Raw genomic sequence first — 25019 nt, forward strand, 5'->3', positions numbered from 1 at the left:
GAACGCATTTGACCTCCTCTAGAGGAAATGTGACATTACATCCCCGTTGTAATATCCCCTATTACAGTTTTAGCATATTGTTCACCCCAGAAACTCCAGGGCTTAATGTTAATTAGACTAACTGTGGGTTCTTCTTTATGCCTCTCCCAGGTTTAGCCCAGTGTCTGATGCAGGATAGGCACCCCTGCTAACCGCTCTGTACCCCCATTATCAGTCTTCACCTTGTATTCCATGCTGCAATTTCCTTCTAATTCTTCCAATACACCATGGTCTCTGTCTTGCCTAAAGGCCTTTGCATATACTGTTCCAGGCAGCTGGGAATGGTGTGAGGTTATTCATCCTTCATACAGGCCTGTTTGCTCTTCTGTCTGCCCTTTTGGACTAAATCCCAAGAAGGCAGGCACCATATCAGTCTTATTCATCATTGTATCACCAGCCCCAACACAGGACCTGTTCGAAGGGAGTGCCAATAAATATCTCATCATTGAGTGAATGAATGGGTGATCTCACTATCTTAATCTTCCATTAAACTGTGAACTTTCTGAGGAAAGGGACTACAGTTTGCTTTGTTCCAAGTGTCAAGCACAACATCTGCCAGCCATTCAGCAAATATATATTGAGTGCTTACTACATGAAACACACAGACTAAGTACAGATATGAGCAAAAATGGACATGGTTTCTGCCCTTGTGCACTTTTAGTCTGAAAGGGAGAGAGACATTTATCAAACAATCGTACCACTAAATGTAAATTACAGCAGAGAGAAGTGCCTACAACACAGAAGTACATGGAAGGTGTTGGAAGGGCATGTAATAGACTGCCTAGCTGGGAAGCAGTCTTAGCTCTTGAATTTTAATGGAGGAGAATGTGGCATCCACAGAGGAGAGCCACTTGGTTCTGCCTTCAAAAAAGAGCTTGTCATCCAGCTTGAGAAATGACAGCTTCCAGATGCAGGGCCTTCAGGACAAGGCCACACACTTCATGGGCATCCCCAGCTGATGGCTGAACATGGTGGGGGAATTGGGGCCTGGACATTTCTGCCCACTGGGGACTCCTCTAATGAAATTTTGTTCCAGGGCTCTCAATTGAGTTGGCTTATCTTTGTCATATCCAAGTTTCTCCTTGTCAGTCCTGCCTCTTCCTCTTTCTCTCTCACAGGCATTCCTCCAACTCTATCTCAACATCTGCTTCCTGGAGGACCTAACCCGACACAGAGGGTCTTGAGGGCTGGATTTCTGTGGGAAGGGGAACTTTTCTTTTTTCTTTTTTGGCTGTGTTGGGTCTTTGTTGCTGCGCGTGGGCTTTCTCTAGTTGCGGCCAGTGGGGGCTACTCTTCGTTGTGGAGCACAGGCTCTAGGTGCACAGGCTTCAGTAGTTGTGGCTCATGGGTTCTAGAGCGCATGCTCAGTAGTTGCGGTACATGGGCTTAGTTGCTCTGCGGCATGTGGGACTTCCCGGACAGGGCTTGAACCCGTGTCCCCTGCATTGGCAGGTGGATTCTTAACCACTGTGCCACCAGGGAAGCCCCTATTACCCGATTTCTGACTCTGTGGGAGCAAAACCCCTCTGGAGTCTGGGATGGCAGTGGGGTGTTTCAGGAAATTATGCCCAGCGCTGGGTGTAACTTCCCTGTAACTTTTCCTTTACTGTCTAAGGTGGGGTCCTTTTTGCTCCATGCAGAGTTTTGGAAAAATCTCCGTCTATAGAGGATGGATATGTGGAAGATTAAAGGATATATAACCTCGAAAATATTGAATCTGGCCCCAAAGCCTGGGCTGCGAGCTTCACTGCCATCGATCCAGAGGGCGCCCCGAGGAAAGGTCCTCCAAATGTTCCTGGCCTCGCCTGGTACTGATTTAGAGTCCCCTTGGGAGGCGACTTACTAGGAGATAGAAAGACGGATAAATCTGACTCTCCAGTGGACAGACATGTGATGAATGAGTGACTGATGGATTGTGAGATGTCAAGACAGGAAGATGGATCTGTTAGCCAGTCAGGCATGTGACTCTCAGACAGAGAAAGACTGACAGAGGGCCTGAAGGCCTGGCAGCGTCCCACCTGCCTGCTCGGCCACAAGGCGACGCTGCCGCCTCGCCCAAAAGCGCCCACCGTCCAGGCTGCGCGCGCTCTCGTGGGCCGGCGGCGGGGGCGGGTCCAGCGTGCTCACGGGGCGGGTCCAGCAGCCTCGCGGGGGCGACCGCGGGCGGAGCGCGCGTGCTCGCGGGGGCGGCTGGGGGCGGGACGCGCGGCGGGCGCGGGCGCGCGCGGCGGCGGCGCGTTCCGTTCCGGGCCGAAGCTCGCGGCGGAAAAGTTGCGCGGCGGTGACGAGCGGCCCCGGGACGGGCAGCGAGCGCGACGCCGAGCCGGCCTCCGGCGCCCGCGGCCCCGCCATGGACGACCTCGGTGAGTGAGCGGGAGGCCGAGCGAGTAGGCAGCGAGGGGTGCGCGGCCCCGGGCCGGTGCGGGCGCGAGCGAGCGGCAGGCGGAATCCCACCCGCGGCGGCCCGGGTCCCGGCTCTGGTTTCGGCCGGCCGGGGCTCTGCGGGGCCGGGATCCCGCGCTGGGCCTGAGTCCCAGGCCAAGGCCAGCCCCGCACCGTCCTCACAGCTGCCACCCCCTCGCTTCGAGGACAGCCCCACCTCCGGGCCCTCGACCTCGGGGTGCCACCCCCATCTCCCAGAGCAGCTTCAGGGACCCTCTTCAGGGACCCACGTCAAGGACCCGCCCCGTCCGCCTCAGGGACGGGCCCCCACTGCCCGGACCTGACCACCTCCCCAGCTGTGGGACCCTCACTTCACAGACCTTTCCCCCACCCCGGTCGCATAGATAGAACACCCAACTTGGGGATCAGCTGCCTAATCTCACAGGCTGGGCCCTCAATTCCAGGATCCGCTCCCACCCCCTCGAGGACCACCCCTTCACAGGCTGACATCCCCACTTCAGGGGTAGCCCCACCGAGCCGACGCCTTTCATTTTACAGGTCAGATTCACAAGTTAGAGATAAGCCTCTGATGACACAGCCTCTGATGAGCTTCTGAGCTGCCACAAAGACAAGTTTCCCTCCTGTCCCACTGATCCCCCCAGTCCATTTCACTGACTGCCCTGGCCACTCTGTGGACCAGCCCCTCCCCTTTTATATCACAGATCAGCCTCGTCCTAGAAGAGTAAGCTGGGGAGACAGACTCTGGTGAAATGCCAGAGGAATGAGGTGGGAAGTGGGCCCCAAGGTATGGCCATCTTTGAACTTGTACAGGCTGGTAACGTTCCCTCCACCCCCACCGCAGCATAACTTGCGGGAAGCCACGCAGGTAAGGAAGTTAAGATGCCCAGAACAGAGTTTTACTGTTTTTGTTGTTAGTGGAGCTCCCAAATTACTCTTCTCAGTCCAGTCTTGATCTGGTGTGAGGGAAGGGGAAAGTATCTCCTGGAACCAGACACTAAACCCAGGGAGCTTGGTGCCAGGGTTCTAGGAATGCCTTGAGTGGTGTGAACTCCGGAGTGGGAGGATTCACTCTCCCTCCCTCCCCTTCACGCCTGTAGCTGGAGGGCCTCTGAGCCAGGGAGTTGAGGAGGGGGGAAAAGTTTCTTCTCTGTAGGAGCCTTGTCTTCCCTCTATGGACTGTGGGTGGCTTGTGTGACCGCTGATGCTTTCTCTGTCTCAGGCTCTGAGGGGTGGATTCATCAGACAGGACTGATGGGCCTCCCTTGAGCACACAGGGCACTAAATTAAGACTGGCTATTTGTAGGCACTGAATTTCCAAGGGGACAGGGAGGAGGATTGGGACTTGACTGCTTCCCGGAGGCTTCCTTTTGGGATCAGGGTGCCTCCCCACCCCACTGGCCCCAAGATCCTGGAGCTGGGTATGGTGTCCGGTCCTGCCTGTTTTGCAGAGTGAGATGGTTGCCAAGCATAGTTCGGCCTTTGGGTCTGGCTTGGCACCCATTTTTCCAACACACTCAAGGTTGGCATGGCTTTCAGGCAGGTATTTTTTTTTTTTCACATAAAAATAACTGAGCTGAAAGGAGTCTGGGGGGATATTTTTTCAATCAGAATCTGAAAGTCTCAATGCTTTCCCAGTGGGAATTTGCGAGCAGAGTTACTGTTTCTGAAACGCTGATGGGGGTTCTGTTGCTTCTAGACAGTTCCCTTGCTGTTTGAAGGACTGAGAAAGGCTTTTTAGAGTTCGCAGTTGAAGCCCGGAATTCCTGTCCTCTGACAGTCTTCCATTTAGGGCCAGGAAACTGAGTTCGTCTCTGAAAGGAAAGAGAGTGCCCTGGCAGAGTGGATTGTAGGAATTTAAATTTGCTGTTCGAGGAGTACTTCCCCATACCTGAACTCATCTTGTCCTCACAGCAGCCCTTTTTGAGAGCCCCTTAGGGCCACTGCTATCATTACTACCTGTCTTTTACAAATTGAGAAAACTGAGGCTGAGAAAGGTTGATTCACTTGCCGAGGGCTGCACAGCCACAGAATGACAAAATCATGGCTATAAGCCTAATCCCTAGCTCCTAGGTCTGCAGCTCTGTGTACCCCGAGGCCTTTCTGCCTGAGGAGGGGTCGCAGTGGGGTATGGCTGCCACTTGTAACTTCTGCTGCTTTCCACCATAGGCTCCTCAGTTGTCTGAATCTGGGCTGCCCAGCTTCCTTGGCCTAAGCTCCCAGGGGGCCAGCCACGCCTGGCTGAGCGGAGCCTGGGGTGGGAGGAATGGGCTGTGCAGGAGGAGAGAGGAATTTGCCTCTGCGCTCAGGCTCAGGCCCCATCAGCTGTCTGGATGGCTGCTCAGCACCCTGCCCGTCAGCTGTTTTCCTAGTTAGGCTGGACACATAGGCCAGGCCTCTTGTTTTTATTTTTCTCCTGAGAGTGCTCTCAGCTGTGAGCCTCTTGGTCCCTGAAACAGGGGCGTTTGACATGTAGCAAGTCTAGAGGGGTCAGAGTCTCTGCTGTGACTTTTTTTGGTCTTAAAAAAAATTGGGGAACTCTCCCCTTCCTGGAGCTGTTAGTGACAAACTCACTGTGTGTTGTTTAATAAGTTACAAATTTATAGCTCTCTGGGCAGAAAAACATAAACACAGCATGTCCTGCCCTTCCGTGTGTGTTCTCTCTGCTTTGTGCTGCGGGGTGGCTGCTGGTGGCTTTTCTCATTACTGTTTAGATGCTGGTTTGGCTGGGAGTTCTCCCTGTTCGAGTTCTGGCTGGAGTTTCCTGGACAGAGTTCTCATAACACTGAGATGCACTCTGATTATGTTTTCGGACCTGACTCCTCTCTCTCCCCTCCTTCACGTGTCTAGTGCACTTTGGGGTGGGGGTAGGGGCAGTGACCACAGCTGGGGGCTAATAATGATCACGTGCGCTTGATGGGAGCCAGGCATCCTACTCAGCATTCCTTGGTATCTTCCCAGCCATTCCGAGAGGGAGGTGTTTAATCTCCGCTTTACAGATGCAGAAATCTGAGTCAGGGAAATTCAGTGGGGGGCGCTGGGATTGTAACCCAGATTGATCCAATTCCAGATTTGGTCATCTTCATCATAATAAGATAGTAAATGCTCGGTAATTAACCAGGGGGATGAGCCATGGGGCCTCCTGAGTAATTGCTAGGTACCTTTTACATTTCTGCCCTGGGGGCCGTCCCATATGGTCATGGTGGCAAAGGGTGGTCTGGTTCAGGCCTTGATAGCTTTGCCTTTCCCATCCCTTGCAGGGGGAATAGCCAGCTGTTGGCAATGCCCAGTTGCTGCTGGAATCTGGACCTGTCTTCGTGCAGCTTCTTAGCAGTCTTGACCCTCTGGAACACAGTGCCTCATTGTCCTTGGGGGGAGTACTGGGGAGCAGGGGAGTTGCCTGGGGCATTCTGGGCTATGGAGCCTCTCTGTTCCATGGAAAGTCTGGACTTTGGGCTCACCCATCTGTGGTGCCTCTGTGTGTTAGGCTAGGGTCAGGGCACCCAGCTGCTGGGCCTGTGACAGGCGTGGCCCGTGGGGTGATGGTGAGTTCCTAGTGGGGCTCTGCGTCAGGGCCAGATCTTCTCCGGGGTTGTGTGCTAGTGAGGTGCAGAGCTGGAATTCAGACCCTGGAGTGCTGGATTCTTAAGCAGGTGCCCTTTCTGCTGGGCAGCCATAGCTTAGTGTGGAAATGTTCAGGCCGCTGGGGGCCAGAGCCCTGCCATTGTGGGTTTGAAGTCCCCCGAGGGAACATCTCAGTATTCTTTTCTTCCAGTTTGCCCAGGGGTGGCTGTGCATTGGCCAGTGGAAGGCCAGATTAACTGTGGATGTGCTGACCAGCCCTCCTCCCCCGTTTATTCATTATTCCTGAGTGTGCCAACTCTCCAAAGCTTCCCTTAGGCCTTTACCTTGTTCCAAGGCCAGAGATGTTGAAAAAACTTCCTCCCAGCTTCACTCTCGTTCCAGCCCTCCGCTGGGTTGTCCTGGTCTCAGTGCCTTCATTAATAATAACAGCCATCTGTAGAACACTTTTTCTTTTTTACAGTGTTTGCAGAACTCTTACTGTAATGTTTATTGAGCACTTACTATGTGCAGGCCCTGTGCTGGGTACCTTACATACATTGTTTCATTGAATCATGTTGGCCCTATGAGGTGCAGTTTCCGTTATTATTACTACTACCCATTTTACAGATGGTAAAATGGAGGCACAGAAAGGGTGTGCCCACTTGCCCAAGTTCTATAACTAGTGAGTGGCAGAGCTGGGATTTAAACGCAGATTGGGCTTGTAACCGTTTTTACATGTCTGTTCATGATACTGGATCGATCTCAGTTGCCTGTTTTTTTAAAAACTTTATTTATTTTTATTTTTGGCTGCATTGGGTCTTCGTTGCTGCACGCGGGCTTTCTCTAGTTATGGTGAGTGGGGGCTACTTTTCGTTGTGGTGCGCAGGCTTCTCATTGCAGTGGCCTCTCTTGTCACAGAGCACGGGCTGTAGGTGCGTGGGCTTCAGTAGTTGCAGCGCATGGGCTCAGTAGTTGTGGCTTGTAGGCTCCAGAGCGCAGGCTCAGTAGTTGTGGCGCACGGGCCTAGTTGCTCTGCGGCATGTGGGATCTTCCCAGACCAGGGCTTGAACCCGTGTCCCCTGCACTGGCAGGCGGATTCTTTTTTTTTTTTATAAATTTTATTTATTTATTTATTTATTTATTTATTTATTTTTGGCTGCGTTGGGCCTTCGTTGCTGCACGCAGGCTTTCTCTAGTTGCGGCAAGTGGGAGCCACTCTTTGTTGCGGTGCGAGGGCCTCTCATTGTGGTGGCTTCTCTTGTTGCGGAGCATGGGCTCCAGACGCGCGGGCTTCAGTAGTTGTGGCACACGGGCTCAGTAGTTGTGGCTTACGGGCTCTAGAGCGCAGACTCAGTAGTTGTGGCGCACGGGCTTAGTTGCTCCACGGCATGTGGGATCTTCCCAGACCAGGGCTCGAACCCGTGTCCCCTGCATTGGCAGGTGGATTCTTAACCACTGTGCCACCTGGGAAGCCCTTGGGTTGCCTGTTGGTTTGATTGCTTTCCACTTCTAGGATGCTAAAAATCTTCTCTGCCCCTTCCCACACACACATTCTCTGTTCAGTGTCTCACATCTGTCTTTTTCCTGTTCTCTGTGACTTCTTCCCTCTCATTTGTTCGTTCTTGGGGATGCCATGCTGAGGATGGGATGCTGGGCACTTGTGGCAGTGTCTCCTGCTCAGTGGAGGACCTCATTCCTCTCTTACCTGTTACCTCTTCAGTCATCTGTTAGCCTCAAGACAGGGTTGAGAGCTTACAGCACAGCTGCTGCGGAGCACCTGGGGCGGGTTCTGAGCTCCCTTTTCACTCCTTGTGGTTGGAATCAGAGCCCTCTGTGCCCCCCACCCCATACACTCTCCTTTCTTTGTTCAGGTGTTTGCACATGGCTGCCATTGGGAGCCTGCCCATTTCCAGAAGAGGAAGTCCTAGGAAACTTTTGAGGTGGAGAATTGAGGATGTCCTGTGGGAGGGAGAGAGGGAGAGAAAGCATTAGGAAGTTGAATTTTCCCAGAAATCTTGACAAACCAGCAGATTCATAGGGGTATCCAGGGGAGTTCCCTGGCGGTCCATTGGTTGGGACTCTGCGCTTCCACTGCAGGGGGCCTGGGTTCGATTGCTGGTCACGGAATCAGGATCCCACATGCTGGGCAGTGCGGCCAAAAAATAAAGGGGGGGCGGGCTGTCCAGAGATGGTCTCCTGACCTGGGATAGGCCTGGAGCCACCACGGCCTCCCAGGTCCACGTTGCCTTTTCAGTTGGAGTCACACATCCGGCCTCAAGCGTCCATTCACATCCAGATAAGTCTTCCAACTAATGGATTGATTGCCTAACCAGTGGGGCCCAGGGCTGGCCTCTCTAGGGAGGCCTTGGATGCTAGGCCAGTGACAGGCAGAATATGTGGTTGGCCAGGCCCAGCAGAGCCCCAGTGGCCAAATTTTCCCTTAAAGATGGCCTTTTAATGCTGATTTCTTGTGTGATTGTGGTATTGTGGTTTTACGGGAGAACATTGTTACTTAGGTGCATGTGAAAGTATTTGGGAGTGAAATATCATGATGTCTGCAACTTAGTTTTAAATGATGTAGTAAAAAAAAAAGAAAGGGGTATATGTGTATATACTGTGTATATATGTCGAGAGAGAGAAGGAGAAAGAATTTGTACAAGTGTGTACAAAAAAGTGGCAAAAACATTAACTGTGACTGAATCTAGGTAGAGGGTATATGGGTGCTCATTGCAATGGCCTTTCAACTTCTCTGTATGTTTAGACATTTTCATGGTAAAAAGCTGGGAAAAAAGTAAGAAAACCTTGCTTTTCCATAGTGGGCTTGGAGTTTTTCGGTTAGGGGTGCTCATAAGTGACTACCTGTGGTTGACCTGAGTGACTCTCGGCCTCCCTGGGTGGGCAGAGACAGGAGCCAAGTGGTTCTGGGATGGTGGTGACTGGTGACTCTCAGCTGGGGTTGGGGGCATGTTGTGACCCATGCAGAAAAAAGGACAGGGCCAGGCAGAGACAGTGAGCTTCCCTGGTGTGGAGGGAGCCTCTGGGGTTATTTTGGGTATGGTGATGTTAACCGGACCAGTGTCGGGGCAAGGGAGATGCTGGGCTCTGGTTGGAGTTTGGAAGGGGTTGCCTGGGTGGGATGCAGAGCAATGCTTTACAAAAGGCAGAGAGCAGCCTCTGGGCAGCTGGAGACTGGGGGAGGGGACGAAATGCCATTTGCTTCACATCACGAACCTCCTATCTGTGGCCAAAGGAACACCATTAGCCTGTGGGCAGCGGAGGCCGGAGTGGCCCTAGGCTCTTGCTTGCAGCTCCGCTGGCTGTCCAGTTCTCCAGACTTGAGGCTCCCTCTCCTGGAATCCCCACTCCCAGGTCTCTCTTGTCTTGGTTTGCAGACTCAAATCCTGTGCACCAGGCCTCCCATCTGTTTGGGAGAAATAGCTGGGTTCCGGCACCAGTGGCCCCCTTGGCTTTGAGGGCCCTGGTGCCTACTAGAAGCATTTTGGGCAGCCAGTCGGCCCTCGTAAGGGGAGTGCTTCGCCCGAGGGTCTTCTGTGAGCTTCACTTCTGTCTGTCAGCAAGCAAGGATACAGAGGCTGGACGCTGGGTCATGATCGTGGGGTCGTCCTAGGGAGGTCTCAGAGCCGTGTCCAGCCTGACTGCCTGTTTGAGGAGCAGGATGATGTGTGCTTTATGGGGGTGGGGGTGGGGAGGGGTGGTGCTCGGAGGAAGCTTTATGTAATTCTTGGCTGGGACTCAGGTAATTGTTTTAATGAAATGGAATGCAGCTTATTCAGAACTCTCTTGGCAGAAACAGCCATGTTCTGTTCTGTTTTCTTGTTGGAGAGAACGAGTCACACACTTGCAGCCGTTTGAAAGAGTGGAACCCAGGGTGAGCTAGCATGAGTAAGGTAGGCAGAGGCCTCCGGGGATCTCCTCTCGGTTCAGCGCAAGGATCCTCAGACGGCTCGGCTCGACTCTCCTGGACGCCAGTCTGGGAGCCTTTTTGAATGAGCCATGGACACTCAGGCCTCTTGCAACAACAGAAAGACCCTGCTGCAAGTGGGCTGTGAACTGAGCCTGGAGCTGCTGCCTCCCTCGTTGTCAGGAGGCCTCGTGATGCGGACGTGGGAGCGCTCAGCACACAGCAGACAGACCCTCCAGGACGGTCTGCTATTTGCTGTGTCCCCTTTTTTCCACCTCAACACCTCCTGTAACTCCCCGCGCGCCCCCCTTACCCCGCCAGCATCTCCCATCAGTGTTGATATCCGTGGTCTAATGTGACCCATCCGCAGATACACCTGGATCCCCTTTCCTTCTGGTTTCCTTTCCACCCCGTCTGCCCCTGCTAACTTCTTTAGCCTGCTCCTTTTTCTGTTTTGAATGCAGCCTGGGCCGTTCTTCCACGTTTTCTTTTTTGCTAAGAATGCATCTCACTCTGTAGCAGCCATATTTCCCCTCCCTTCCTTAAAACCTGCTTCTCTGCAGAACCCCCTGCTTCCTTCCCCTCCTCTTTCTCTGATCCCTTTGTGGGGCGCAACATTGCATTTTCCCAAAGGTTTTTTCTGGGCTCCCTGTTTCTCTCCTAGGTACCCAGGTAAATTTATCTACTTGCGTGACCTCTTTTATCACTGGTGTGTTGGCAACTCCTAAATTTATATTTCCACCCCTGACGTGGATTCTATTGTCCAGATTCTTCCGGTCTGCACGCCAGCAAAGACCCAGCTCATTTCCTTCTCACTCTCTCTTCACAGCCTCATTTGTTGTCTGCTCTCTCTGTTATTACCCCTTCCCTTCTCTTGGCCTGTGTTAAACCATTTCTGCAACAGTTTAAAATTTATTTATTTTATTTATTTATTTTTGGCTACATTGGGTCTTCATTGCTGTGCCGGGCTTTCTCTAGTTGCAGTGAACAGGGGCTACTCTTCATTGCGGTGTGCAGACTTCTCATTGTGGTGGCTTTTCTCTATGCGGAGCATGGGCTCTAGGCTCACGGGCTTCAGTAGTTGTGGCACACAGGCTCAGTAGTTGTGGCTCGCAGGCTCTAGAGCACAGGCTCAGTAGTTGTGGCTCGCGGGCTTAGTTGCTCCGCAGCATGTGGGATCTTCCTGGACCGCGGCTCAAACCTGTGTCCCTGCATTGGCAGGGGGATTCTTAACCACTGCGCCACCAGGGAAGCCCCATTTCTGCAACATTTTAAGGTTTAGGAAACATGTTCACGTGCTTCGTCATTGTTGATGATTCTGACAACAGCCCTTTGGAGTATGTGGTAGCTTCCTCCATTTTACAGATGAGGAAGCTAAACTGCAGCTCAGGGCACATAGAGGAAAGGGTCACACCCAGTGTCACCACAGATAATGTAGTAAAAACTTGATCTTAGGTCTTTGAGTGCCCAACCCCCTTCTCTTTTTCGTTCTTCATGTTGGAAACCTTAACGCAGAGATGGGAATTTGCAGGTTGGATTTGGCCTGCAGACCCGTGTTACTTGGCCTGCGTGGTATTTAAAAATATTCCGGGGCTTCCCTGGTGGTGCAGTGGTTGAGAGTCCGCCTGCCGATGCAGGGGACACGGGTTCGTGTCCCGGTCTGGGAAGATCCCACATGCCGTGGAGCGGCTGGGCCCGTGAGCCATGGCCGCTGAGCCTGCGCGTCCAGAGCCTGTGCTCTGCAACAGGAGAGGCCACAGCAGTGAGAGGCCCACGTACCACAAAAAAACCCCAAAAAACAAACAAAACAAAACAAAACAAAAATTCCGAATTAGTTGCCAGTATTTAAAGTATCAGGAGATTGCACCCAAAAATCCGTATGTTATTTCTTTCGAAAAATCAAAGTCGGCTACACTGGACGCCCATCCTTCATGGCACTGGTTTGTTGAATTCGACAGCTCCCGCCCTTGCATCGGCCCTCTCTGTTGCCTGCAGCGGGCCCACTTTGGAAGGTTCTAAAAATGCTTTCTTTCTGCCCTGCATTTACGACAAACACACAGTTGCCAAGTCTAGGGGGCTTCTTGAACTGCATTCTCTGAGTTAGATTTGACTTCTGACCACTCCAAGCACTTAGCTCTGCCCGAAGTCTGGACCCTTGTCCATGTTGCAGAAAATAGCCTCCTGACCTGTCCGTCTCCTTTCACTCTCAGCCCTTAAGGTCTCAGCTGCAGTCACCTTCTTGAGAAGGTTTTTTTTCCAGTTAAAACTAGCCAACCTCTTGACCCTCCCGCTTCACTGTAACTTCACAGATCTGTGTACACTGGGCTTTTTTCCTTTTGTCTCCCCCTCTGCCCTGTAAGCCCATTGAAGACAGGGATCTTACCTGCTGTTCAAGTGTCTCTAACCTCCGAGTATGGCTTGGTTCTCTCTGCAGTTGCTTAATAAATATTTGAAGGTGGCTGATGATTAAATGAGTATGAACTGCAGACACCCATCATGATGCTGAACCTCCAGCAAACTACTTCCTCCGTTGGAGAATCTGAGCCAGAAACCCTCTGGGTTCCAGGCAGGTGGGGAGGCAGTGTAGTGCCACAGAAAGAACACAGGCTCGCCTATCAGCCCCTCCTCTCCTGGGTCTGTATCCGTGCTGCCACTTGCCAACTGTGTGACCTTGACAGGTCACCTTATACCCTGAGCCTCAGCCCCCTCATCTGTGAAACAGGCGCATTTCCTGAAATGCTATAAAGTACTCAATAAACGGTAACGATTATCATTATTATTCCCTGGAATAATCTAGACATTGCTCTGGGGGGGGGTTGGCTTTCTCTGTCACCTTTCCACCTGACAACTCTGCTGCCTGTGTCTGCTGTGGCCTTGGTGGCGGGCATTTAGAGCACATGTACCTGGATGGCCATTTAGCTGGGCCTGGGGGAGGATTCTGAGCTCTGTTAGCTCCCCGGAGAATGCGATTTGGGACCCTTCGTGTCCCTGTGGGGTGAGGACGAGTGTTTGGGGCTCTGCTCTGCAGGTGAAATAGTCATGTTCTGGTGCTGGTGGTGTTAAGTTGGATTTTGATTGTGTGACATCTCGCTTCCCCTGAGCCTCTTCCGTGGCTTTGAGGAGGAAGCGGTGGAGGAGGACGTTGTTTGGTGGCTTGGTTTATACTGATTGCTCATCTAAGACTAAAATTTGAGAGCGGCCAGAGAGCTGCTCTTGGATCAGTGCAGGGCTTCTCCCAGAACTCGCAGGCCTTCCTCTGGCCAAGGCAAGCTGTAAAGGATGGTCTGTGACATCTACAAAACCTCCCAGGATGGGTCTAGGCCAGTGAGGTTCCTAGTAGCAGTAGAACAAGGGAGAGTTTGGTTTTCTGGGCCGTGAACTGTGGCTTTTGTCAGCTGAGTGGACCCAGTACCTAGACTGCCCCCTGTCTGCCTCTGTACCCATTTAGGGGCAGCCGATCTGTTGGGTCAGTCCCAGACCCCATTCAGGTTTGAAGTGGTTCAGAGAGTCGTGGCCAGGCTTTTCCTTGCTCTCTGTTTCCAGGAATATTCCTCTTCCTTGGGTGGAAATGGGAGTGTCCCACAGCCTGCACTTGGTTTCCTCCGGATTTACCATTTGCCCCGTGGACTCCCTCCGGACTCTGCTGACCGACTGGGGTGGGTTCTCATCACTGGTGAGCTGCAGGACAGCCGCATGGGGCTGGCTCCTCTGGGGCGGGGATGAAGGAGCGGACACGGCGCCTGGCACACTACACTCGTGCCTCGTCGGAGACCTGACCTGGTTCCCTCCTGGGCTCGCTTGGTTACATGCTGCCCATCTTGGAAAGTCCTATGTCCTCACAAGTGGATGTGTGGTTTCCTCACCGTCCTTAGGAGCGTCAGCCTAGCTGCATCTTTGGGGTGAGGGAGCTGTTGAGATAGCTCGGTGGCCTTGTTTCCTCCCTGTCTGAACCCCTCAGATGGTCTCTTCTGCCCTGTCCTAAAATTTCCAAGAATTCCCGCCTCTTCTCTGTCTTTGGAGAGCCGCACTGGAAGTCTTTTTGCCTGGTCTGCTGAGGCAGCCACGCCAGAAACAAGCTGGGGAAGAAGAGGAGTGTCACCTGGAGGTGGTTGTCATGCTTCCTGTGGTCACTTGTGATTATCTGTTCCAAAACATCCTGTTTTCACCCTTAGTGCAGCAGGAATTCTGACCTGGAGACAGCTATTATCTGCCTGATCTTGGACAGAGGCATGGGGCCAGGGGTGTCACAGCTCATCTGCCCCGGGGGACCCTGGGCTTGCTGGTTGCTGGCTGTTGATGGCATTGCCGGTAGCAGCTCCTTTCCTCGTCACTGGCTTGGGCTTCATCCCGGCTCTGCCCATTCTCTTCTCCCTGCTTCTACTGCCTGTGAGATTTTTCCTCCAAATGTTCTGTTGCGTGTGACCAGTCAGCCCTCCCTTCTCTGTGGTTCTGGACTTCAGTCTTTCTTAGAGTAGAAGAGGCCTTAGGATGTCACCCACTCCTGTGGTTGGGGTCTCTGCCGATCACCTCTTCAGTCAGAGCTGCTCACTTCATATCTGTTTATATATTGGGCTTCCACTGAAGACTGCAATTGCAAAAGGGGTTTTGTGGTTTTTCAAAAACTTGAAAATAAAAATGTAAAATCATTTGAAAATCACTTATGAGGTTCAACCCACCTGTTTTACAGAGCGACAAATTGAGACCCTCTGAGGAGAAAGTACTTGCCTGGGACACTTCATAGCAGAACAAGTCTGTGCTTTTTTCCCTCTTTCTAGCCCTTCTTGGGAATATCCGGCTTCCTAGTTTTCTTCATTTCTAGAACCACGCACTTGCCACAGTGTATCCTCAAGCCTTGTTTTCTTCTAGAGACCTTTCTCATGCCATTTTTTTGTTTTTGTTTTTGTTTTTGCGGTACGCGGGCCTCTCACTGTTGTGGCCTCTCCCATTGCGGAGCACAGCCTCCGGACGCGCAGGCTCAGCAGCCATGGCTCACGGGCCCAGCCGCTCCGCGGCATGTGGAATCTTCCTGGACCAGGGCACGAACCCGTGTCCCCTGCATCTGCAGGCAGACTCTCAACCACTGCGCCAGCAGGGAAGCCCATCTCATGCCATTTTGTATCCAGTATTGTTACTTACTTTGTAAAAGTTTTTGTGTCAAAGAAGATACATACCTATTGTAAAAACAAAAAAGAAAAAGGTACAGAGTGAAAGTCCTTCCTTCCTTCCCCCACCAGGGGTAACTGTAGTTAACAGTTTGCCGTGTATCTTACCCACCCATCTTCTACACATTTGTGAATACATAAGCATGCATGTGATATACATACCCTTCACTTTTTTAAAACTAAGATGAAATTCACATAACATAAAATTAGCCACTCTAAAGTATACAATTCAGTGGCATTTAGGACATTCACAATTTGTGCAACCATCACCTCTGTCTAGTTTGGAACATTTTCATCACCACCAAAGGAGTCCTTGTATCCGTTAAGCAGTCACTTCCCTTTACTCCCTCCCCATAATCCCTGGCAGCTACTAATCTGCTTTCTGTCTCGATGGATTTGCCTATTTTGGACATTTCATATAAGTGGAATGATACAATACCTGGCCTTTTGTGTAGAGTTTTTGTTTTTTGGGTTTTTTTTGTGGTATGCGGGCCTCTCACTGTTGTGGCCGCTCCCGTCGCGGAGCACAGGCTCCGGATGCACAGGCTCAGCGGCCATGGCTCACGGGCCTAGCCGCTCCATGGCATGTGGGATCTTCCCGGACCAGGGCACGAACCCGTGTCCCCGGCAGGCGGACTCTCAACCACTGCGCCACCAGGGAAGCCCCATACCTGGCCTTTTGTGATTGGCTTATTTCACTTAGCATAATGTTTTTCAGGTTCATTCATGTCATAGCATGTATCGGTACTTCATCCCTTTTTATGGCTGAATAATATTCCATTGTATGGATAGACCACATTTTGTTTACCCATTCATTTGTTGATGGACATTTGGGTTATTTCCAGAATTTGGCTATTGTGAATAGTGCTGCTATGAACATTCTCGTTCAAGTATTTATCTGAATACCTGTTTTCAAATCTTTTATGTTTATATCCCTTCATTGTTTATTTTTCTCTCGTTGTTTTTTTTTTTAATTAATTAATTAATTAATTTATTTGCCTGTGCCGGGTCTTAGTTGCGGCATGTGGGATCTTTGTTGCCACGTGCGGGATCTTCCACGTAGCATGTGGGATCTTCACAGGGGCATGTGGGTTCTTTAGTTGCGGCATGCCGTTTCCTTAGTTGCAGTACACCAGTTCTTTAGTTGCAGCACTTGGTTCTTTAGTTGCGGCATTTGAGATCTTTAGTTGTGGCATGTGGGCTCTTAGATGTGGTATGTGGGATCTAGTTCCCTGACCAGGGATCAAACCCGGGCCCCCTGCATTGGGAGCATGGGGTCTTAACCACTGGAACACCAGGGAAGTCCTTTCCTCTCTTTTTTTTTTTTTTTTTTTTTTTTTTTTTTTTTGGTTCGGCGGGCCTCTCCCTTTTGTGGCCTCTCCCGTTGCGGAGCACAGGCTCCGGACGCGCAGGCTCAGCGGCCATGGCTCACGGGCCCAGCCGCTCCGCGGCATGTGGGATCTTCCCAGACCGGGGCACGAACCCGTGTCCCCTGCATCGGCAGGCGGACTCTCAACCACTGCGCCACCAGGGAAGCCCCTCTCTTTTTTTAATTCAAGTTTATTTACAATATTGTGTTAGTTTCAGGTGTACAACATAGTGATTCAGTTTTTTGTTCTTTGGGGTTTCTTTTGCAGATTATATTCCAATTTAGGTTATTACAAGATTTTGGGTATAATTCCCTGCGCTACACGGTAAATCCTTGTGCTTATCTGTTTTATGTATAGTAGTTTTTCTCATTGTTTTTAACGTTTATTTTACTATATTGTTGTAAATGCCTATGAAAAGGACTAATTATATTCATGTTCCTTTTAATATTTAACTTTTCTTTAATACTGATTATCAGTGTTATACACATTCATTGCACAAGAACTTAAAAAGTACAGAGATGCACAAAGAAGGAAATAATGAAAACTCAGGGAGATAATCGTCCAGAGATAACCACAGTAACTGTTTTTATACATTTCTGTATAATCTCTTCAATGCGTATGTATTTACATAATTGGGATACCAGTTGCCAGCATTAATATAACATCTACCCTGCGCCGGGCACAGATCTAAGTGCCTGACTTGCGTTACCATATATTTTTTTTCCTCACAACAACCCTTTGAAGTAGGTATTCTTATAGATGCAGATGCTAAAGCATGAAGAGGGTAAGTGACTTGCCTGAAGTGAATCGTTGGTAAGTGGCTGAGCTGGGATTGGAATCCAGAGACTGCTGTAAGCCACTGTCCCATACAGCCCCCTTTGATTCCTATAGACTGTTCTGATTCCCACTCAGAGATGCCACTGGGGAGGGAGGAGGTGAGGGAGACAGGCTGGTATGTGTGCATGTGTGTATTTCGTGTGTGTGTGTATCACAGTGTGCTTGGGAGTGTAGTGATTGAGGAAACGAATCAAACAGATGCATGGCAGGTGTGAACACTGCCCTCCCACCCAGATTTGTCAGGGAGTGAAAACCCCTGGGAAGTATAGTGTCAGTTGGTATGTCTCTCTCCCCTCTGGGCGAGGTCTGTGGGCCCCGAAAAAAGAGAGGAGCCTTTCCTGCTCCTTGGTGTGCCCCAGCCACTTCTGCTTCAGCCCTCTGTGGGTTCTCTGTCCTGCTGCTCTACAACTTTCGGGTTATTTGATTATATCTTCCTTCGGCTTCCTTTTGAAAGTTTTTTTTTCTCAGTTACTGAGCTTTGTCAATTAGAGAGTTGAACTCTCCAGCTACGATTGTGGATTTGTCTGTCTTTCCTTTCATTTCTGTCGATTTTAGCTTTATCTGGTTTGAAGCTCAGTTATTGGATGTGTATGTCTTTAGGACTATTACATGTTCATGACGAATTGACTTCTTATCATTATGAAGTGTCTTTCTTTATCTCTAATAATATTCCTGTCTGGAAGTCCACATCGTCTGATTTTCACAGAACCACTCCAGCTTTCTTGATATTAGTGTGAGTGTGGTATATTTTTCTCCATCGTTTTATACCTATCAAACTGGTAGGAACTGTTTATCTGTGTCTTTATATTTAAAGTGTTTTTCTTAGACAGCTTATTTTGAATCTTGCATTTTTATCCAGTCTGACAATCTCTACCTTTTAATTGGAGTGTATAGACCTTCTAAGATTTAAAGTAATTATCAACACAATTGGGTGTAAGTTTACCATCTTGCCACTTGTTTTCTGTTTCTACCATTTGTTCTTTATTCTTTCTTCTTTTCCTGCCTTCTTTTGGATTCATGGTGTATCTTTTAAGATTCCATTTTATCTCCACTGTTGGCTTATTTGGCTATACTTCATTGGTTTATTTTTTTTTCACGGTTGCTGTATGGTTTACAGGTTTAACTTAACACAGTCTACCTTCAAATCATAAACCACTTCACATATAATGTAAGAACCTTACAACGGTACAGATATTCCCATTCTCCCCTCCCGTCTTTTGTGTTATTGTTGTCATAAATCTTACTTCTACTTATATTATAAAACCCACACTATGTTGCTAGGCTTTTACATTTACCCGCAAATTTACTATTTCTGGAACTCTTTGTTCCTTTGTAAAAAGGGCTTTTTTTAAGTCTGAAGAAATTAACAAAAATGTTTGCAAAACATTATTTTTTTCCCTTCCTCTCTCTTTCAGCTTCTCATCCAAAAACTTGTCGTCCTCTTTCTTTTCCTGGCGAGTTTCCCCTGCCTGTGGAGCTTCCCTCTGCATCGCTAATCCGTGCGTGCTTTTTGGCTGTCTCATCTGTGGCTTGGTGGTGATAATCAATGATGCTACCAGCTGCTTCAACTACAGAGCCCCATGGCTGGTGTTGCTAACACATTCCAGTGGTCCAGGGTTCAGAAAATCCACACATTCCAGCTCCCATCTCCTGCTCCTCTGCCCCACAGGGAGAGGTGTGAGAGGATCCAATCTGCAGGATGCTGGGGCTGCATTTCTCCCTGTTCCTCCTTGCCCTCCTCCTCCCCCTCCAGGTCCAAGTGAAAGTGCCACCAGCCCCAGGGCCTGGCTGCCCGGGTACCAGATTCCCGCCAGCTGCCTCACTCTTGTGAGCCAGCCCCCTTCCCTGACCTGCCCTCCCCCACCCACAGAGGAAGCCAGACAGGCCACACAGTGAGTTGAAACCTTATGTACCACCAGGGGCTGCTCTGCTCAGGCCACAAAGTCTTGTGCAGTGTTCCTTTGATTTTTTTTTTCTTTAAAGGGCAGGAGTGGTGCCGGTTGGAGAGGTAACTAGATCACAGTAGAGGGAAATTTCCTGGGATAGAAGAGGAGGGAGGGCTGGGGCCCTGTGCTTATGTGTTGCTCGCCCACATGGTGCTTGGCATGTACTGAGCGCTCACAGAAGCCCGGAATGGCATGGACTGCAGTGGTGAGCAGGTCTCAGCAACAGATGGGCTTGGTGGGGCTGGGCTCTGCTCGATGCAAGGAGGTAAAGATGGATGGAGACAGACTCCCTGCCCTTAATGAGCTGTCACAAGCTGGTGGGACAGAGGCACTCAGGCAGACAGTTCCTACTGGTTTGATATGTGCTGTCATAGGGGATGTGCACAGTGCTTTGGGAACTCAAAGGAAAGGGACCTGGAGCCCTGTGCCAGGAATGTGGTCAGGGAGGGCTTCCTGGAGGAAATGGTACCCTAAGCTGACTCTTTGATGTGTGCTTATTTTAACTGGAGTCTTGACATTTAGAAAAGCCCCACACTTTCATCCTTTATATAAATCATAAGGATTTCCATAATAAGATTTGGGAATCTCTTAACAGAAAATGCTGTAAAACCTGTACATTGTGGTGTATCTGTCCCTAAATAAGTGTTGTCTTCTCCCTTTCAATGTTGCTATAAACAGTGTCACCCATGTAGCATATGTTTGCCTTTTTTTTTTTTTTGGCCACACCATGCAGCATGAGGGATCTTAGTTCCCCAACCAGGGCTCGAACCCGTACCCCCTGCATCGGGAACGTGGAGTCCTAACCACTGGAGTGCCAGGGAAGTCCCCAAACTACCTTAATTTATGTGTGTTTCCTCATTGTAAGCAGGCTTTTCTTCCTATCTGGATTTTTTTTTTTTTTGGATTTTTTTTGTGTATATGTGTTCTACCAATTAACTACTTTTGCAGTTTTAATCCTGTATTATTTCTCCTTTATTTTGTGTAAAAGGAGAAAAATAAAAAAGCTGGAATCCCCGCCCCCTCCAAAATGTTTATTTTCCATAATAAGATTTGGAAATCTCTTACAGAAGAGACCCCCCCCCAGCATAGAAACCACGCGTTCCTATTTATTTAGGTAGGTAGAACGGATCCTTTTTATACTCGTGTTGCAGAAAAGGAAACTGAACTGTGATGAGTCTCAAGGGATAAGAAAGGATTTAGCCTGGAAAAGAAGACAGGAGAGTGGACGGCACAGCATGTGCAAAGGCCTGGAGGGAGGAGGCTTTTGTGTGTATGTGCTAATAAGTTCATGGGCTCTGCTGTGGCACCGTGTGTTGTCCCAACAGGATCTTACAGACTCATCAAACTTAGCCTGAGCAACAAGGCCACGGACAGTCGCTAGCCTTTGTTTCCCCAGTGGAATGACCTTTTTGGGTGGCCTTGGTATGGCAGTTGAGGTGGGGCCAGCCTCTGGGGCTTCTGTTATCCTCCACTTAGGTGTTGAGCTCTGTCAGTGCAAATTCTTCCTCGGCTCAGCTGCGGTGGAGCCCTGGGCCAGTTCTGAAGGGCATTTCCACAAGAGTTTGGGGCCTGAGATTGTGTCCTGGGCCCGCTGGCCCCAGTGGTGAGCCTGTATGCTTGTGTGACAGGAAGGACCTGGTTCCTGTGATAACACGCTTGACTTTACCCCTCTTCCGGAGGGGGGCTGTCAGGGGATGGAGGCAGCTTTGTATTTGGATTTCAGGGCTGGACTTGGGCACCGCGGGAGTGGGCTGAGGGAGGGGTGAGCACTCTGAGAATTCCAGAGCCGGCTACATGTAGTTCACAGCTTCCCCACACCCGGGCCAGAGCACACAGGAGTGGCAGCACTGTATCGTTCCCCAAACCTCTGCTTCCTGGGCCCCGGAGAGATTCAGAGGTGGCTTGCCCAGGGGAAAAGAAAGGTCCTTGGGCTTGGGTAGCCCCGTGGCTCTGCCTGTCCTGGATCGCTGCCCTTGTCACCCTGACTCTCCTGTGCGCCTTCTTCCCCGAGGCCCTGCTTCTCCTCCCACCTGCCCTATCTCATCTGGTGGATGTTCCGTCCTCCCGCAGGAAACAAACGTGGGAGGCATCCTGTACTCCTCTGTCTTCATAGCCACTCAATTACCAGGTCTCCTTGATTTCGCCTAGTTTTATTTAGAGCATTGTGACTCTTGGGCCGCCTCTGGTCAAGCCCCACCTCCCTCCCCGCTCCCCTGCACACACTGATGTAAAACGCAAGCCTGGTACTGCCTTCCCTCCCCCCCACGGTTTGCCCTTGTAAGTCCAGACTCCACAGCTCCTGCGCTCCTCTTCCCCCAAGCTGGGACTTGTGCTCTGAGCTCCAGCCCCCTCTGTCTGCCAGGCTGTGTCTCACCTCTGCCTCTGTTCCTTCCTGTGCCTGGAAAAAACCTCTGCTCTCTCCCCCTGGCCCAGATTATGACAATCTTCCACTAGTTAGCGCTCTGTGGGGACAGACACTGTTTTGTTTTGTCACTTTTTTTTTGGCTGCGCCGTGTGGCATGAGGAATCTTAGTTCCCTGACCAGGGATTGAACCCATGCCCCTGCAGTGGAAGCATGGAGTCTTAACCACTGGACCACCAGGGGAGTCCCCAGACATTGTATTTTTGCCACCTCTGTGCCCAGCATGGTGTTTGTAGACATTATCGGGGCCACCGCAGGTAAAGGTGAGGCGGCACCCAGGGAGAGGGATGGAAGGACAGGAGGAGGCAGGTCCTGGGGAATTCCCCCATCCCTATGATGTCAGAGGCTGTTATCATACCCAGTCTACAGATGTAGGAACTGAGCTCAAAGAGGTGCAGTGCCAGCAAGTGGCAGAGCTGGGACTTAGAAGTTTTCCAACTACAAAACCCACACTGCATTTCCTTGCAAACTCACGTACTTGCTGAGGCCGGTGGGTGTTGTGAATGGTTGGAGTGGGCCAAAAAGAAAGGGCGTTAGATTTCATGCTACAGCCAGTGGTGGCCCTGCAGGTAAGTAGACCCCTACTGGTAGCTCTTCTGACTGCTCCTGGGAAGCCAGACAATCTGGCTTTCATGTGAAATCTCTCGATTTATTAAGACTAACTCAGATTTCTTTTAAAAGCACAAACAGGGACCTCCACTGCAGGGGGCCAGGGGGTATGGGTTCGATCCCTGGTCGGGGAACTAAGATCCTGCAGCCAATAAAAACCCCACAAACACATCCAGGGAGTTGTGTGGTGGGATGCAGCCTGCAGGCCTAGGGCTGGTGGCATCTGCCATATTCTCTGTTGCCTCCTTTAACCCCCCTTCCCCGGGTCCTGCTGCCTCTAGAATCCCCTCTGGAAGAAGAATCAGAGTTCATTACTTGAAAGAGCTCTTGGAAGATTATCTGGGCCAACCCTTAGCCATGTGTGGTTCCTATTTCACCAGAAGGGTAGGTAGGCATGGGCAAGTAAGGAACTGTAAAATCTGCCCTCGCCGGGAGTCTGTGCTCCTGGCCTGAGTGGCTGGGCTCAGCCCCACCCCCAGTGGCTGCTGGCACTTCCTGCTGTCGGTCACTGCACACTGAACTGCCCTTGGCTCTAAGGGTGGCACCACCCCTGGGATCTTCCCTCAGAGGACCTGGACGCCAGGCCAGAGCGCCATGGCTGCGCTTTGAGCCTGGGTTTTGAAGTTTGTCCCTCTCACGTGGAAACAGGAGTCTTTGTTCACAGCCAGTGAGACTTGACTCCTCTTGTCCCAGCTCCTACCTCAACTACGTGTGGGGTAGGACAGTGGAGTGGGGGGACCAGGCACCCCCCCCCCCCCCCCCGCCCCCGACTCCCTGCAAGGGACGGTGCCCGCGGAGGGAGACCTCACAGTTCGGGGTACAACAGGGAGGGGTGGATGGGGACAGAGACTTGCACTTTTTTTTTTAAGTTTTATTTTTTTATTGAAGTATAGTTGTTTTACAGTGTTTCAGGTGTATAGCAAAGTGCTTCAGTTATATATATCTTCTTTTTCAGATTCTTTTCCATTATAGGTTATTATAAGATATTGAATATAGTTCCCTGTGCTGTACAGTGTGTCCTTGTTTATCTCTTTTATATATAGTAGTGTGGATCTGTTAATCCCAAATTTATCCTCCCCTGCTTTCTCCTGTGGTAACCATAAGGAGACTTGCACTTTTTTTAAAAAACAAATAAATACATTTATTTATTTGTTTATTTATGGCTGTGTTGGGTCTTCGTTGCTGCACGTGGGCTTTCTTCAGTTGTGGTGAGGGGGGGGTTGGGGGGGTACCGCTCTTGCCATCTGTCCTGGCTCTGCTGGGTTGGATTCCCGAGAGCCCCAGATGTCTCCTCCAATAAAACCCAAAGTAGGGCTGAGATGGATACTTCCCCCACCACCCTGGCCAATCTCCTGATGTAACCAGCTGGGCATGGTGGAGGGAGGCCAGCCATGCCAAGCCAAGCTGAGCCCTGGGATCTTTTCTGCCACATGAGCCCCGGGGCACAGACCACCCTGTTCGGTTCTTCCGTGAGGCTTGGCATCTGCCTGGCTCTCTGCTTCAGTTCTGGGGCTGGTAGGCTTCTAGGTGACGGACTACAGGGGCTTATTTTGGTTCTCTTCCCACCCCGTCCTCCTCCTCTGTACCTTGATGTCCCTACATGTGAGCCCTGCCAGCGAGACTGACAGTCCTTGGATGCTTTTACTTTCAGGCAGGTCTTTCCCTCCTTTTTTTCTCTTGTGGTTTCCCAGTGTGACTCTTGTTAGCCAAAGTCGTGAGGACTGTGGCCTCCATCTGCTCCCTTCCTGTCCAGGAAGAGGCCGAATTCCCAGTGCAGAGAGTCAGCAAGGATATGGGCTTCCAGAGAAATTTGTCTTGACCTCCTCAGGAAATGGCTGGAATCATCTCTCCTTTGTAGATCAGCGACACCATCCCACCAGGGCCTGTGTGGGGAGCTTGGGAAAGACTGGGCCAAGACTTGGGGCTCCTCCCTTACTCAGGAGGTACCAACAGTCAGTCAGGCAGCCCGAGAATTTTGTCTTGCCCCAAACCAAGCAGATGGCTTCCAAACTTGTGAAACTGGGAAGACCAGGGCTGGATGGCATAGATACTTCTAGGGAAGTGAAAGTGTAATTGAGGGTCAACTGGGGGCCACTGGCCCTGGCTTTCTGGCCCCCTCTGCCCCTTCTTCTCTGCTCTTGAGTATCTCAGATAGTGGTTCCAACTGTGTTCTAGTGTCATACCCTCCAGATGATACTCGTGACAGATAAGGATCATGAGCTGCCCATCCTTCTTCTGGAGGGTGCTGCCTGGGGTTCTGAGCACTTTCCAGCTCTTTCTCTCCCTCAGGAAAGCATATTGGAACACATGTGGGTGGGCTGACAGGCATGAACCCACTTAAGCTTATTTTCAAACAGCGAAAGCAGGGCTTCCCTGGTGGTGCAGTGGTTGAGAGTCCGCCTGCCGATGCAGGGGACGCGGGTTCATGCCCCGGTCTGGGAAGATCCCACATGCCACGGAGCGGCTGGGCCCGTGAGCCATGGCCGCTGAGCCTGCGCGTCCGGAACCTGTGCTCCGCAACGGGAGAGGCCACAGCAGTGAGAGGCCCGCATAACACACACACACACACACACACACACACACAAAGAAAAAACAGCGAAAGCAAGTAAATAGCAGATGTCCATACTTTATGATCCTTAGCTAAGGACAGGTGGTGGCACACTTCAGGCTGATTGATCGTACATCGTACGAGAGGTTCTTTGTCCCTCCCTCAGTTGGCTGTTTGGTGCCTTCAGTGGAGCCTTGACT

General features: G+C 50.8%; 1 protein-coding gene across 5 annotated transcripts in view; it reads left to right on the forward strand.

The window, feature by feature from the left end:
- The first annotated feature begins 2274 nt into the window (after positions 1-2274).
- The window catches only part of PXN (paxillin), a 45188-nt gene continuing 22443 nt past the window's right edge, over positions 2275-25019 (forward strand). For 2 of the 5 annotated variants that reach the window (XM_027124575.1, XM_027124576.1), the window contains exon 1: positions 2275-2402. In XM_027124575.1, coding sequence (XP_026980376.1) covers positions 2390-2402 — 13 coding nt within the window. In that variant the 5' untranslated portion in view covers positions 2275-2389. The remainder of the gene's footprint in view (positions 2403-25019) is intronic. The other 3 variants (XM_027124580.1, XM_027124581.1, XM_027124582.1) reach the window with 2 other exon arrangements.

This window comes from Aethalodelphis obliquidens, unplaced genomic scaffold (genome assembly GCF_003676395.1).
Source record: "Aethalodelphis obliquidens isolate GAN/ISIS:26980383/991018 unplaced genomic scaffold, ASM367639v1 scaffold28, whole genome shotgun sequence".
NCBI classification, from domain to species: Eukaryota; Metazoa; Chordata; class Mammalia; order Artiodactyla; family Delphinidae; genus Aethalodelphis; species Aethalodelphis obliquidens.